Source organism: Micropterus salmoides, unplaced genomic scaffold, assembly GCF_014851395.1.
Source record: "Micropterus salmoides isolate LMB-PRFRI ecotype aquatic unplaced genomic scaffold, ASM1485139v1 Ms_hic_scaffold_15, whole genome shotgun sequence".
NCBI classification, from domain to species: Eukaryota; Metazoa; Chordata; class Actinopteri; order Centrarchiformes; family Centrarchidae; genus Micropterus; species Micropterus salmoides.
The window spans coordinates 22,767,472-22,782,977 of NW_024040596.1; the positions used below are offsets into that span (position 1 = coordinate 22,767,472).

The following is a 15,506-nucleotide window of genomic DNA, read 5'->3' on the forward strand; positions in this document are numbered from 1 at the left end:
CATGAAGTTGAAAAGTGGCAAACATGCCATTTCCGACCTCCGTGTGTTTGTTTGGCTGTTTAAGAACACCAGAAACTTTAATTTGGTGTAGATTAACCAAATTTATTGTCTGTAGACTTAAGTCACAATAATTTTGACAGCAGGCAGGCCTTAAATAACCACACACCTTGAATATTTAATTAGACTTGAAAGACCTGAGACCTGAACAGGCTCTGACAAAACTTGACTTAACTTGGACTTGTCTCATTTAGCCTGAGACATGGACTTCTCTTATTGACTTGTACTTTATCTGGATTGAATTGAGACTTGGAATGACTTGAGAATTGACCTGGACTGGATTAGGCTTGACTTCAAGTGACCTGAATATTCTGGCCTGAGACTTGACTTGTTTACACTGGCCTGAATTTTTGTTGACAGGCCTGAGACTTAGACTTGTCTCGAATGACTTGGACTTGCTTTAAAAGATTTAAATACAACTTCAACTGCTTTAACTTTTTAATTTTCACACTATAAAACTTGCAACTGACTTTGCTAATGTAGACTTAACAGCGGACTTGAGACTGGCTTTGATAATACTTCAGATTGGATTTGGGACTTGTCTCAGTCAACCTGAAATGTGTCTTACTCCTAAAGTCTTATAAATAGCTCTGTGGTATAGTGATTAGTTTAAAAACATGCCATGTTGAATATTGAATTAATTTGTATTTTAAAAGCTTGCAGTCTTTTAAAGCTGTATTTTTACTGTTGTCTGCAGGGACAGACATGTTCATTTGACATCATGCCAGGAACTGGGGTTTCAGAATACAAACTTAACTCAAAAGACTGTTTTTCAGGTCAGAAGTTCTTATAATGAAACTCATAATCGAACTCAGAGAGAGAGAAATGGCAAGCAGTCATTGAGTTACATTCAGCTTCACTCACACACACACACACACACACACACACACACACACACACCTGCTTCCACTATTCATTTCAATCTCCTCAGCAATCTATATTGCCTCCATCCTTCTCTCTAATCTCATCATCAATTGCTATTTTGCACACATTCTCTCTTTTGTCACTGGCCTTGTCCTTCTCACCCGCGCGTCTACCCGAGACAGGCGCGGTGAGACCAGCTGTACACGTGACACTCATGGCAAAAGGCTTCCTGATTGGCTACCTCCCACTGGGAGGTAACCAAGGCCGACTCTCCTCGGCTTTCTTAGGTTACACATCTCAGTTGCTAAGATAACTGCAAAGGATTTCATGTGGATACCAGCAGCTAACATTTAAAAACACTACAGAGTTTGATCAACCATCATAAATCCTTAATTCATAAAGGTACCAGTCATGAATAATTAAGGTGAGTAATTCAGACCTTTTTCTAATGCCATCCACTGTGTGTGTGTGTGTGTGTGTGTGTGTTCAGATTATATGCCGGTCCTCAGTCTGGTGTAGCCTGTCAGTGCAGCATTCTGTGGTCAGCAGAGCTGTAGGTCAGCTGATTATGGTTTGATGAGGAGTTTGAAACCGATAACTTAATTTGCTCACACACTCTTCCTGCGCTGCTGCAGCTGCTGGTAACCATTAGCTAATGAAGCTAATGATCCACAAAGCAATATTTTACTACCACCATTGACCTCCCCTCTCTCTCTGTCTCCATCGCTGTTTCTCAGTGAGCATGGCCTTTTTTTTTAATGAACCCATAATATACTGAAGAAGTTAGAAAAAGGCCAATAACTGACTTTATCTGCACTCTATTTGAGAGTTTGTAAGTTCCTGCATTCAAGTTGTATTGGAGAGATGGGGGTGGTGATAACGCAGTGGATAAGACACATGCCTTTGGTGTGAGAGACCTGGGTTCGATTCCACTGTGAGACACTAATGTGACCCTGAGCAAGACACTTAACCCCTAGGTGCTCCAGAGGCATGCGACATCTAACTTATATAGCAATTGTAAGTTGCTTTAGATAAAAGCATCAGATAAATGTAATGTAATGAGACCAAACAGCACATTATGTGTTAATATCCAATATCCATTTAAACTCAAAATGTACAAATGGTGCTGTTGGATTTGAGAACAATCTGATCAACCAAATACAACATCCCACATAACAGTTGGCAACCTCAATATATCAATATAATACTTGGGATCTAAAGATGCTTTATTTGGTGAAAATCTTTAATCGCAGTGAATTTAAAACATCAAAATGAAAGTACCCAATGAGTGTTTGTGTAGACATGGTTTTTGTTTCTTCACTCACCAGGACATGCCTGGACGTTACAGTCCTGGTAATCCACAGGCGAGCCACGGCATGCGACGGGGGCACTCTTTCCCTCTGGCCCGGCGCAGGATCGCCGACGGGTGCGGTAGCCTTTGGCACAACTCTGTGAGCAGCTCGACCAGGTCTCCCATGACGACCAGCTGGTGCCTGCCACTCTTACCACTGGTGTTTTCAGGAGCTCCTCTACGAGGGCTAAAAAGACAAGAAAGTAAAAAATAAAGGGGGAAAAAAAAGTTCCAGTTCCAAGGTAAAGTAAAGTCAGAAATATAAGCAGTGCTGTCAGACTGAACGTTTAAAGAATTTAAAAAGACATATAAAGCATGCAGATTATTTGAGTGTAAGTCACACAGTGTGTATGACTTTGCCAGCAGGCATATTTCTGTCTGTCCTTCTCTCAGACTCTGTGTCCCTCATGGATCCCACAGTTCCCTGCTGTCAGTGTTTCATCTGTTTGTCAGAGTCGACATGGCCCCCCAGGAGCCTGACAGGGGGAGACAGGTAATCGATTCAGGAGTGGGGGGGCGTGAAAAAGCCACCAGTGGAGAGCAGTGGACTGTGACCTTATGTAACTCTCTCGGTGTCGGTGTGAGAGTTCTGGACTGTGACCCCGTCACTAACAGCATGTATGGGAGCTAACAGGAGGGCCCTTTCAGTATGTCACGGTCTTACTGGGAGAAATCTTTGCACACTGCTACCTTCTCACTGTGTTGATACAGGAGTAAGTTTTTTTGTGTGGTAACTGTGCAGTACTGTATGCGTCTGTGAACACTTTGGATCCATTTCCCCACACATACACAAAAGAAAATCTGCTCAGACTTTGCCTTTTGACTCTCTGCACATTTTCTTTTCTATTGACTTCCAATTAAAACTCAGTTAATTATAATTTAAGAAAATATCTGCACAGAAGGAACATTATTTATTCCCATATAAATTAATTCAGGCAGCTGTGTCCCTAAGGTGGAAATTGGAGTATTAAAGTTGAACTGACGATGTCGTCAAGTGACTTTTTCAGTTTGTCAGTTTATTTATAGTGCAGCATCACCCTAAGGAGTCTCTGCACATATTACAGAATAAACACAGACCATGGCCATGCAAACACACACACATACAGAATCATAAACAATTAAAAGTAATGGTGATAACAGAGATAATTAAGCTAAGTTCAGTTAAGGTAAACATGAGGGTTACTAGTTGTCAGGTAGAATCTTGTAAAGATTTACCAGGCCACAAAAACTAGGAGGAATCATAGCACAGAGAAAATAAATGGGTTTTGGGCTTCCATTTGATAATATGAGAGGCCACCTTAACAGGCTAATGAACAGGCCCACATGGCACAGGACCAAAGAGGTCAAAGCCTCTGTGTAAAGTAACTTGTTAATATTTCTCGTTGCAAAAAGAGAAAAATGTTCTACTGAAAAACCATTCACTTCAATGTTATCACAAGACTGACCTCTGAAGGGAGTCTTTTTCTCCTCAGGAAGATTTTTTTTAGGTGTTGTTCAGTTGAGGTTCAATATTGACACCATGCAATATGGACTCTGTACGTCTGCCACAAGAAATCTTAATTAATTTCACAACTGTGTGGTCACTTGAATTTTGTTGGGGATCCTTTAAATGCCTCTGGAAGGTGCAGCAGGTATTAAAAAGAAGTAGAAGATATTAAAAAGAAAAACTTTTTGGTGTTATTGTCTTTTAGTCACCATTTTTATCCTATTTTAGGGTAGGCTTTTCTGTGAGTGTAGTTATTTACCCACATCACTATATCTGTCAGCTGGTTTACTTACTATCTGTCTCGCAGGCTGCTGTACCATCGTTGGGACAGAAGCGTGTCTCCACCTTCCTGCGTCCAATCTGCAGCTCGTGGGGATCAGACAGGTGGGCCCGGCACATGTAGCGCATCCTCTGCTCCTGACGAGCTCCACCCTGAGTCACATTCACAGGCATCCAGGGGGTCCAAGGTGTGTTTCTCTTCACCTCTGGACACGCCTCCAGGTTACAGGCCTTGTACTCCTACATGAGAAGGTGGCCGATGTCAGGAGCACGTTTTATATATATATTTTAAAACAAGACTAAATGTGAAAAGCCTTGCTAGGAGATTCTAGGAGCTGCAACATTCATTATACCAGTTTCTGACAAAATAATGTGCTGCCTGTTTTCCTAAGTAGCAGTGTTTTTTTTCTAAGAGTGGTACTTTGGTGGTAGTGGTAGTAGTGGTAGTTTATTTGTGTGCGTTTCCTACCAGTGCACATCCTGGGCAGCTGTTGCCATTCTCACAGGTGCGGACCCTGGAGTGGACACCTCCCCCGCACTCGGTGCTGCACTTGGTCCAGGAGCCCCACGGGGACCAGAAGATAGGCTGAGGACAGGACACCCCTTCGTTGCAGAACCTGCAGAGATGGCAGTGGTTGGAGAAGAGGGGATTTTAAGAGTAATGATGTAATGTAAATCCAATAGCAGGGAGAGCCATTATGAATTGAGACTTGAACTTGACTTACCTTAGACTTTATTGCCTAAATACATTTTGAAAGTACAAAAAGTCTTAAGTTTTGACCTAATCAAACAGCACAAAACAATAAAACAGCCCTCATCAGAAAACTGACATTGATCCTTTGACCTGACAAAGACAGGAGTAGTGTGACCTAATGCTTAATGTGAAAACATCTTACACCAACACCCCACAACACCCTTGACTTTCCTCAAGATCTAAAACCAGATCTAATATGGCTGAGTTAAGGGAGTATACATCTAATCTCTACTGCATCATACCTTAGCAAATAGGTTGAATATTTACACCATGTTTGCATACTTTTTTTTAGCACTGGCGGTCTCATTTGGAGATGTTATATTCTGTGTTTGATTAAAAAAGTCACATTTTATCATTGCAGTCTTCAGTATCAAAGGTGGATTTATTTATTTATTATCACATCTGCTTATTCTCACCTCTCGTCCCTGCTCGGCCCCACACACACACGGCCACCATGTCGGGGTGAAGGGTTGTTACAAGAACGCTGGCGCAGCTCGAAGCCCGTACCACAGGTTGTGCTGCACTGTCCCCATGACGACCAGGGCGTCCAGCCTCCATTTCTATGGCAACAGACACATGTATTAGCAACATATTTCACAACGGCTCCAAAACCTGCATAATTATTCACGAGTGCTTTTAGTATTATTCTTTCACAGGGTGTTCTCTAAGGCTAAAGGGGAAAAAAAGAAACTGCTTTTTAGCGTTGTCTAATCATTACTCAGATTCTGAGCTTCTGGAAACAGAAATGCAAACAAACATAGGGAGTGCACTCTGACTGGGAAACAGTCATTCAATTTGCCTAAGTGCTTTGTTCCTGGGTAGCACTTCTCATGATTTAATTGCCACTTTCTGCAAAAGCACAATTCAATTTCGACACCAAAGATTAAATCTGGCATAGCTATCCGTTGGGATGAAGGTGCCTAAGCTCTTTGTCTCTGTTCTGTTCTCTGGAACGCTGATTGGCCAAATCCTCTGCAGAGAGAGGCTGTGAGAGGTGTCACTGGATGTCCCCTACAGTTTCTAATAAGATTCTTCTCTTTCATGATCTTTCTCATGTTCTGTCAGTGTGTAAATTGTGCCCTGAGGTGGATACTTCAAAGTCAATCATGACATTGCTCCTACAATAGCAGCAAGAAAAGATCTTAAAGTTTTCCTTATCCTGGACTAGACTTATTTGCAAAATGACAAGCTTAATGTGCTCTATCACAGGATTGTCCAATGTACTGTGCCAGAATAAATTGCAACCTTAATTTCCACCATTGTTTTAGTTGTGATACATTGTAGATCTTATTATCATATACTCTTCAGCTTTGTTTTAGGCAAAGCACACTCATTTTCAAACATGGAGAAGTGCTCCGTGTAAGGCAAAGAAATGCATTAGAGCAACATAAAGACAGAAGAGAGAAAAATAAAGAAGGATAAAATTAAATAAAATGCAAATAGACAAAAAATAGAAACTACAGTTACAGTGCAGTAATAAGATGCCCAAAATGTAATAGTAGAAAAGAGAGAATCTGCGCGCGTCTGTTAAAAGCAGCTTCACTGTGTTTTAGTTCTGACATGAGTTGCTGACTGCTTCCTAAAGATATAAAGGGACCTATTGGTTTATATTCTTCAAGCATATCAAACGGTATTTTCCCCTGAGGCTACTAAGTAATTTATAAACTAGCAACAGTACTTGAGAATATATTCTGTAACTAACTGGAAGCCAGTGTAAAGATTTAAAAGCAGGATAATGTGCTGCAGGGGAATAACATTGAGTCTTTTCTCCTTGTTAGCAAAAATAATTATTTATCTTTTTCCCATTGACGTACATGCATTTATAGTTATATTGTAGTCATTTCATTATTATTTCTTAATACCACAGGAGTTTGATTGGGCAAGTGATTCCCAGTATTTTAAACCTTTATTTTGTTAAAAATGCATGGGAAAATATCAAGATTATAGTACTGATTATTGTAAGTGATGGTGATTGTTGTTATAGTTATTATCATCATCAATGATAATTATCATCATCATCATCAATGTAAAAATCATATTCTTTCCCTACCTCGAGCAGTTGGTGACTTCAATGGTGGGGCCCTCACAGTTTTTGCCTCCACATCGAGGGGGTGGGCTTTCGCAAGACCTGGAGCGACACAAACAGGAGCTCACACCATCCACACCATCATCATTGTTGCAGGGTTGCCATGGCGCCCAGGGTCCAAAGTCACCATTAGTGGTTTGGTTCCGCAGCTGGAAAAAAAAACTTCAGTGAGTGAGGTCAGAGGTCACAGAGGCTGTCACACGATGCTGGTTATCAACTCAGTAAGTCAACTCAGGTTTTCCCAATATAGCTATGAGCGCATTCACATAAAAAGGGGTGGTCTTTACAGCATTTGCCCAATCACAAACATGGACAAATCTATTGGCAGCAGAGCATCATATTTTACAAATGAAGATTAAACTATAATATTGGACAAATAAATATGAAGAAATTCAACACATAATCCAGGCCAGCTGCACAGTAGCTACAACACAAATTGCCCTTATAACTATATAAATGCATATGTAAATGGGCTTCACTTTCATCACTGCCCCATCATTAAGGCCAAGTTCTTATTATATAAAAAATGTATATATAAAAACATAATTCAAAGCGTTTAGTAGGCTTACTTTCATATCTTATAAGCACAACAAGTACAGTGTTTCTGTGCTTTAATCAGTCTCTTTTGTAGGATATCCATATACAAAAGCACAATGAAATGGCTTTGACATTGTTCGCAGCTAACTGGGGAAAACATTTAATGAAGAAGACAGGAGGGAGGCCCTCCTACACAATGAGTACACTCATGCTGCTATTATAAAAAAATCTTCAGGGAAAGCCAAAGTGCCTCTTAAGATACCCTCTCATGATCCACGAACCAAGCTCCATGGGATCTCCTACAAATGCTGACGCCAATTTTAAAAGAGAACTGATTGGTCAGTAGGTGGTGCTTCTCGAACATAAGCTCCGCAGCAGGTTCAGTGTGCAGTAGCTACAAGTTACCATGGCCGGTAAGAAACAAACCACCGTCGTGACTCTAAAAATCCCGGGTTAAACCTGAAGTTACATTGCTTACTCCAAATCCTGCTTCATAGTAAAGGCCCCTGGTGAGCAACCAACCAACACATTTGTCAGTGGCAGCTTAGAGTATAGAGCAGAAGTACTTTTAGAGGGCAGGACAGACAGGACTTTTCCTTCGAAAACAGATAATGGGAGTTTTCATAGGATTATAGGGGAATACATTTACTGCAGTTCACTTCACTTCAGCCAAATTCAATCCAGTTGATCTCAGTACAATCTAATTTATTCAGTTCAGTCCAACTCACTTCTGTTCTACATCTACTAATCCTATATCCTGCCGTCTTGTACAACACACACTGAGAAGTCGTTAGTCATGGATGATGTCAACCACTGGTGTCGTTACTCTTACTGGACAAACAGTGATGTTCTGCTTCCACTGGCTCATGTTAGAGCTGTCCTCCAGTGTGGTACATCTGCGCTGCCTGAAATCCCAGCCACAGTAGGGGTCCCTCGCCTCTAGGCACAGCCTGCAGGGGACAGGAAAGAGGAGGGTAGAGGAAGACTGTGTTGTCAGCAATTTAGTAGTTTACGTGCATATAAATAAACATTTCAGAGTTATATAAAAGTCTGTTTTACATCTGTATTCTCTGGACAGATATAACATAGTCACCTTGAAATAGCAAATAAATAAACTTGTGAAACAAATATATTTAAAAAGCAACTTTACCCCAACCACCCCCACCCTCTCACAAATGTAAATAAATGCATTCAATTCCACAACAAAATCCACACAGGAGTTATGTATGTGACTACGCCTATATGGACTGTAATACCTGGATTTCTACCATCTCTGGTGGTCGGGAAGAATGAAATAAAGTTATTTACACCTAAGAGTTCATTTATTTTGGATTTATTTCTTGGTTCTGGGGCTGAACATAAAGTTGGCTTGTACTTTGGCGACATGGAGTACAAATCAGCATCCTAGATGTTTCACAGATTCTAGACACCAAATTCAAAGAAATGTCGTTGCAATGAATGGCTGTAGACTGGGACCAGAATAAATTCATGGCACTTTCATATATAGCTAACTCCAAAAAAGTTAGTGTTTCATTTTAAATTGAAACACATAAAGTAAAATATAACAAAACAGTGAAATGAAGAGATATTACAAATAAGTTAATAAACTATAGACAGTGTGTAAAGTTCAGACTTCAAAAAAAAAAAAAACGGGGCACCACTGTGACTAAACCATATCCAAACACACTTGTCTCAAACCTACTGTACTACACATGCATTATTAATAACTCTGAAACTTTTCGGTGCATTGTTCCTCCCTCAGCATACAAAGAACACTATACATGGTACATCAACCAAACCAGATTACATATTTGTAAGCTCCTCCAGTAAAACAGGCTTAATGACAACTAATTAAATCTAAATCTGTTAATGACGAGGTTAAGCCTCCAGAGCTGATCTGGATGCTTCAGGAACGTAGGATGAAGGCATAAACTGAATAACTCCTCTCTCTCAAAGACTCCCCCTTCATGTTCTGCCTCCCTTCCTCTCCTTCATATGCCCCTTTTGTCTCTTACTTTCTTCAACTATCCTCTCTCCCTCTCATCCGTCTCCCTCTCCTTCACAACTCCTTCATTACAGCACTGTAGATTCTCTCTCTCACTCTCTCCATTCAGCTGAAAGGAGAGATTGCTGTTGTTGTGTTTTTTCTTTCCTGGCACAGAGCTCCATAGTTTATTTGAAGAGCCCTGTTGTGTTTTAGCCTGGAGGCTGAGGAATCTCCATGTGTTGATACAGCTCTCTGTGCCAGGTCTGGGGCTTCGTGGTGAACCCGGGGTCGGCTTAGATCCAATAAAGATATTACTGCTTAGGCAGCACATCAGAGGTGACCCCACTGACAAAGTACGACCGAGGACTGGAAAGGACGAGAGAAAGAGAGGGGACATGTTTTCTGGTGACCTGTGGCACAGCCGAAGAGAAAGACTTCCTTCATGAACGTGACCCATTCACGGCTAACCTTCTTGTGTGTCATTTTAATTAAGCACCATTATTACAGTGACTCCAGATGCAATCTCCAACACTGATGAAACAATAATCATAATGAGGTCGGCCACAAACTCACAGTTCAGTGACCCTAATAGTTCATTTGAAATGACAGAGGGAGGAGCGTGTTGCCATTTTGGATCAAGGTCGACAATATCATATCTGATGGCTTTGATGTGTGGCTTTGCATCATCACCGATACAAGAATTCTCATTTGGCTCTCTGATTATCAACACACTCACCTCCAACACATACACCATCACAGTGATCAGCTAAGCGGAACAATTAATGAGTGTGTATTTCAAGGATGGAATATATAATGTTATATGAAAGGGAGAGGTGGGAGAGATTTGAGGCCTAATTAGCTCAGGGTAAAGTGTGCCGAGAGGCAGGCTGGGAGGCGTCTGACCTCAGGGAAAGACACATTTAGTTCTGGATTCACCTTGTTTGCATTCATTTAGAGAAAAATGCTGGTTGAAATATGAAAAAAGAGGAATACTGCTCAACTGGGCCATACATACTGTAAGCTCTTAAGACCAGAGAAAATGTATCAGCTGGAAAGAATTGCTGACAGATAGATTGCAGGGCAGGAGAGGATGGAGGTTAATGCTTTGGGGTGAAATATTCACATGGTGCACAATGTGTGTACTCACAAGAATGCACAGACACCTGAAACCTAACTTATGCTAATAGTTGGTTGAATCTTTCCACAAAAATCTTTCTCTTTGAATTCAGCACTTTCTGTATTCATTTATTCATATATCTGTACTATACTGAACAGTACAGCCAAATATGGGGACACATACTTTACGTCTGGAACTGTTTTTTCTGGTTTGGACAAGTCCCCTTAGTTCCAATTAAGGCAAATCTTAAATCAAACTTTAATTAGGTAGTCTCCTGGAGACTCTTTTTCAAGGGAGCCATGAGAACAAGAAACATTCATAATCAGACTACTACACAACCAGCATGCAAAAACACCACAAATAAGTGAGAGATGCCAAGTATTGGTATTGGGGCCGATCACCGATCAGCCAGAAACTTTCAGTGCTGCTTTCTAGGTGGGTTCTACACTAGAAAACATTTCACTGCATCATTGTGAAAAAATTATTTGATTGGGCCAGAGATTGACTGTATTGACACCCCAGTTGGCAACGAGCCCATTATTTCTCCCCTTATTAGCAAAAAGTGGTGTACAAAACATTCAACATTCAACAACAGCTCATTAATGCTAATTCCAAGAGTAAGTTGAAGACAGGCCAAAATTAAACTTGGCCGTTTTCGGATTCGTGTGCTCTGCAAGCTGATGTCATTTACTCTGCCAAAAATTGCTTATGAGGTAAAAGAAGCTGTATAACACCACTGAACAACCGTGAGCGACTGAGTGTTTCTGTTGTCCCAACAACTCCAGCAAACTGACACGTCTTCTCTGTAGCTGATAGCATGTCAATTTTAGGAGTTGCATCCTTCCAGTTAAACTTTAATTCCTATCATATCAATAATTTTAGCAAATCAACTTAATAGTTTTGAACAAGGGCTTTCAACATTTGGGTTGTAAAAAAATAAGGTCAGCCAGATTTAGCAGGCTACAAAGGTTATTTCAATCTGTCAGATACATATTTAATCAACATTTAGGTTAACATAAGTATCAGATTGGACTCAGGGCTGGCCTGTGCCTAGGGCCAACTCTGCCCAGCTGCTGTGACACCGGCGTAAGCCTTGATAGTAATTATGTGCACTTTGCACTGCATGATTGACTTGGCTGTTCATCTATTCATGCTAAAATTGTGAGTTTGGCTACTGAACATTAAAAATAATTCCTGTGGATACTAGAGTGATGACCCAAACCCTTGAGGTGGACTTTTTAGAGTTGGGCACAAGCGAGAAGCTTCCGGTTTGATATGCGAAGCCAATGTGGAAGTCTTATAAACCTGCATTCTATTGAACGGCCTGCAGGGGGCGACTCTTCTTGTTGCAAAAAGAAGTCCGGCTCCATTGGAAATACTGGTAAAATGACCCTACTTCTCACCAGAATAATTACCTCAGTAAACACTTTCCTAATGGTCTCAATCGCTAGTTTCATGTCTTCTTCAATACAAAATGATGTTTATTTAATAAATTCTGGTCCAATTTAGAGGAAAAAAGACCATAAAGCAGAGTATGCTTCAGGGCGGGATTATCTATGATTGACAAATCGTTACCATGGCGACCTGTCAATCAGGCTAGAGTGCATTTAGTTCGAAAATTGTCAGCCCTGTTAAAATGACAATTAACATGAATTACAGATGCACCTAGCTAAGCAAGCTAGCTAGCTCTGCACACGGCCATTAGCTCCACCGTCTTGTCCAAATATGGTCAAGTCCGGTGCCACTGGTCGCAAAAACTAAACATGGCAACATCGCGGCCAAACTCAGGGCTTCAAAACGGCAGTCCACGGGTGAAGTCTACTTCTTATAAACAGTCTATGGTTGGGCATGGGGGGGTCACCAATTTAAAATCTCGCCTAGGTCTCCAACATTGTCAGGGCCGGCCTTGATTGGACTCTGGATTGGGGCCAAAAGAAAAATCTTGATCGGGACATCCCCACAAATAAGGCCTGACAAACACAATCATGTATCTTTGTATGCATAAAAGCATACAGTGGTATTTAAGACAATAGTGTGCTTCTAACTTTTAAGTAGACAGTTGGGGGAAGACCGTGATAATAGTCGCGTTTTGACTGAATGAACTATACCCCGGAACTAGGAACCTTTGGAGGAACTCACTGCGTTCCTACCAGAGAGACCAGGATCTAAATGTAGTTCTGGGATCTTCATTTTACCCCCTAAAAAGATCCTGCTCGGGGGGTAGTACTTTCTGAAAGTACCTGGTACTTTGGGGGGTCGGGGCTTGCCTTGCAGTGAATTTCTGAATGGGCGAGTAGAGGCTACTGGCTTTAACTGGACAATGTCGGGTGTTTGTCTGCTACTGCTCCTCTCTTTTCCACCATTGTTTGCAAACCAATAAATCCCAATAGCACACGTCTCGCCGCTGTCCGCCTGAGATCAATCGTCGGCAGCCAGCCTGGGTGTGTTTACAGCGAACAGCTGATGAAGTTACTACTGGGTCCAGAGTTGTTTTTAAGTTTTCATCAGTCAGGAAGTTTCTACACAGATCTTAAGTCGGTCTCCTCCCCTTCAAAACCAGCTGAACAGCTGATTACAGCAGGTAATAAAGCTTGTCAAAATCATGTTCCTCCGACGCTCAGGTGACACAGACGTGAGTCCTGCAGCTGATCTGCAGCTCTTGTTGGCTGGAAATGTAATAACTTTCCAAACGGTCACAATTTTATTTTTGTGCTGCTTTCTCTGTGCTGGGGTTATTTTAAGAACTTTATGGTTTAATCCAGTTTGTTATTAAATGTGTAACAAACTTTATTGCGTGTCTCCTCATTATAGCTCCCACACAAAAAAGCTGCTTTAATGGTCAAGCTAAGCCTATAGTGTTTCATTATATTCCAGTCAAATCTGATGTTCATTTATAAATGCTGCTCGTGGATAGTGGTTACAAATAATGATGCCTGTGCATCGCTGTGTACAGCCAGGCCTACACAGCTGGTTAATTTGCCTAATCTTCACAGGTCTTTAGACTCTGGTGGAAACGCACACAACAGTGGGCTGAAGGGACCCTTTAGTTCCTTGAAAATAGACCTGGGGACTTAAAAGTCCCTGCTACTTTTGGTCGAAAAGCGCCTAATGTCCTTTTACGCAAAGAAATGGTTTTCCCCGTTTGGTGTTGAACAACTCGACTGGCCTGCACGGAACTCTGACCTCAACCCTATCCAACACCTTTGGGATACAGGAAAGCAGTCGAACACAACGTTAGTGGTTGACCACACTAAAGTTCTTGTGGCTGAAGGAACAAACTTCCAGCAAACTTCCAGGTTCCAAAATCTGGTGGAAAGCCAGAAACCAAAACAGTTGAGGTTGATATAGCAGTGCTGCCCCGGGTGGGCGTCCACATACATTTGAGTATAGTTGTGTGCTCACACTGGAACCCTTCCACTAAATTAAATACCCCAAAAAGTCAGAATGAATGAAAAAAAAAATCACTCTAGATGGACACAATATCCCACAGTGTCCAAAAAAAGAGAGCCGCTCACAGTTGCAAAAAAAATTTAAAACAATTTTGATCAAAACACTTAGCTTTGTCTATGTGAAGTTTATTTGACATTGGCATTCCAAGATGCAGTTTGATTAACATCAATACATACTGTGCAAAACCGTAAAGTACATTGATTTATTTTATACTAAACAGCAAAAGCAGTATATTATGACATATAGAATACATATGCTAGTATAATATATGGGACTAGGACACGGCACAGGTTTGCAGTTTCAGTATTTTCTCCAATAATGTCCTTCACCAGGGGTCATTTAATAAATGAGAATTTACTATTTGAGGGAAAGAAGAGGGCGTACCAAGGTGTTTATTTCCCACTCTAACCTTTCTGCAGCTTCATAAAACACCAGCCAAGTGCTCTCAGTCCCCTCCCGTTCTGAACGAGGGCTCACCATTTTTTAAAAACAGGGCCGGTGTAAAAGTCAATTAGAGGCAGTGTGGGTGGAGAGAGGGCCGTTTGATGGGAATAGAAAAGCTCATTTCTGTAACAAGCAGTGCAGAGGGATGTCAGCCCGGACAGGAGGCTGAGTCTGCAGATACACAGGAATGTGAGGCATCTAAACTGTATGAGAGACTGTGTGTGTGTGAGCATGTGTAAGCATAATCAAGTGTGTTTTCTGAATACCCCTCTGTCTGTGTACACTGTAACGTGCCTTTGTACTGTGTGCCACCATGTGAGAGAGCATCGCTTTGACAAGTCTGCAGGGCACTGGCTGATCTTTAATTTAGTGGCATGCGTGCCCACTGGTACACTATATCAAAACTGAAAAGCCATGGAATATGGCCTGTTAAATTTTAAACAGACCGAGCTGCAAAACCCACCAGCCTATATAACAATATGTCTGGACGAGTGGCATCGGAAGATAAATCTGCCGGATTCTCTCCATGGGGGTGTAATTGGCATTTTAAATCGTTTGTGAATGCTGTAAAAACCAGCGTCTTCTTTTATTACAGGCCCTTTAACAACCCGACATAAAAACAATAGTTCACCTCGCTTTTAATGGCAGGCCATCAGTGTATAATTGCAAATATGATCACCAGAGCTGATAAATTATGGATTGGAATCAGCCATTATTAGCTGTAGCGCAATACATTAGCAAAGGCTTTGTGGATGCTCTGACTCAGTGAAACAGTGCATTCGCCAGCCTCTCTACATCTCTCCACACAAGCCAACATTTTTTGCAGCGGCTCTCAGGAGACCAGTGCTGACAGGCTCTCTGTCCTCATCCTCTCTCCAGGGAAGAGTGCCTGTCCCTGGGGCTTTTTCCCCCGCTGTGCTGGGCTGAGCTGGCCATTCAGGAAGTCTGCTCATGATGAATCGGAAACACAGAGAACTCCTGCTAGCACTCAGCGCTAATACATCCAATTAGGCCCAGTTGGAGCCAGGCTGAAGACTGATGGTGGCGCGTCCAAAAAAAACGGGAAAACAAAAGTGAGATGGCTGTCTGCCAAA

The 15,506-nt window shown here is 41.6% G+C and overlaps 1 protein-coding gene and 1 long non-coding RNA gene across 5 annotated transcripts in view; one reads left to right on the top strand and one right to left on the bottom strand.

The window, feature by feature from the left end:
- sema5ba (sema domain, seven thrombospondin repeats (type 1 and type 1-like), transmembrane domain (TM) and short cytoplasmic domain, (semaphorin) 5Ba) overlaps window positions 1-15,506 on the bottom strand; it is a 167,453-nt gene that overhangs the window by 15,419 nt on the left and 136,528 nt on the right. For all 4 annotated transcript variants that reach the window (XM_038721085.1, XM_038721084.1, XM_038721083.1 and 1 more), the window contains 6 exons: window positions 8,247-8,364; window positions 6,842-7,026; window positions 5,208-5,351; window positions 4,507-4,654; window positions 4,052-4,277; window positions 2,247-2,459 (listed from right to left, as the gene is read on the bottom strand). In XM_038721085.1, coding sequence (XP_038577013.1) covers window positions 2,247-2,459; window positions 4,052-4,277; window positions 4,507-4,654; window positions 5,208-5,351; window positions 6,842-7,026; window positions 8,247-8,364 — 1,034 coding nt within the window. The remainder of the gene's footprint in view (window positions 1-2,246; window positions 2,460-4,051; window positions 4,278-4,506; window positions 4,655-5,207; window positions 5,352-6,841; window positions 7,027-8,246; window positions 8,365-15,506) is intronic.
- On the top strand, window positions 2,482-4,147 carry LOC119904435. Its single transcript, XR_005444698.1, has 3 exons — window positions 2,482-2,514; window positions 2,666-2,765; window positions 4,066-4,147. It is a non-coding gene; the product is annotated as an uncharacterized LOC119904435 (long non-coding RNA).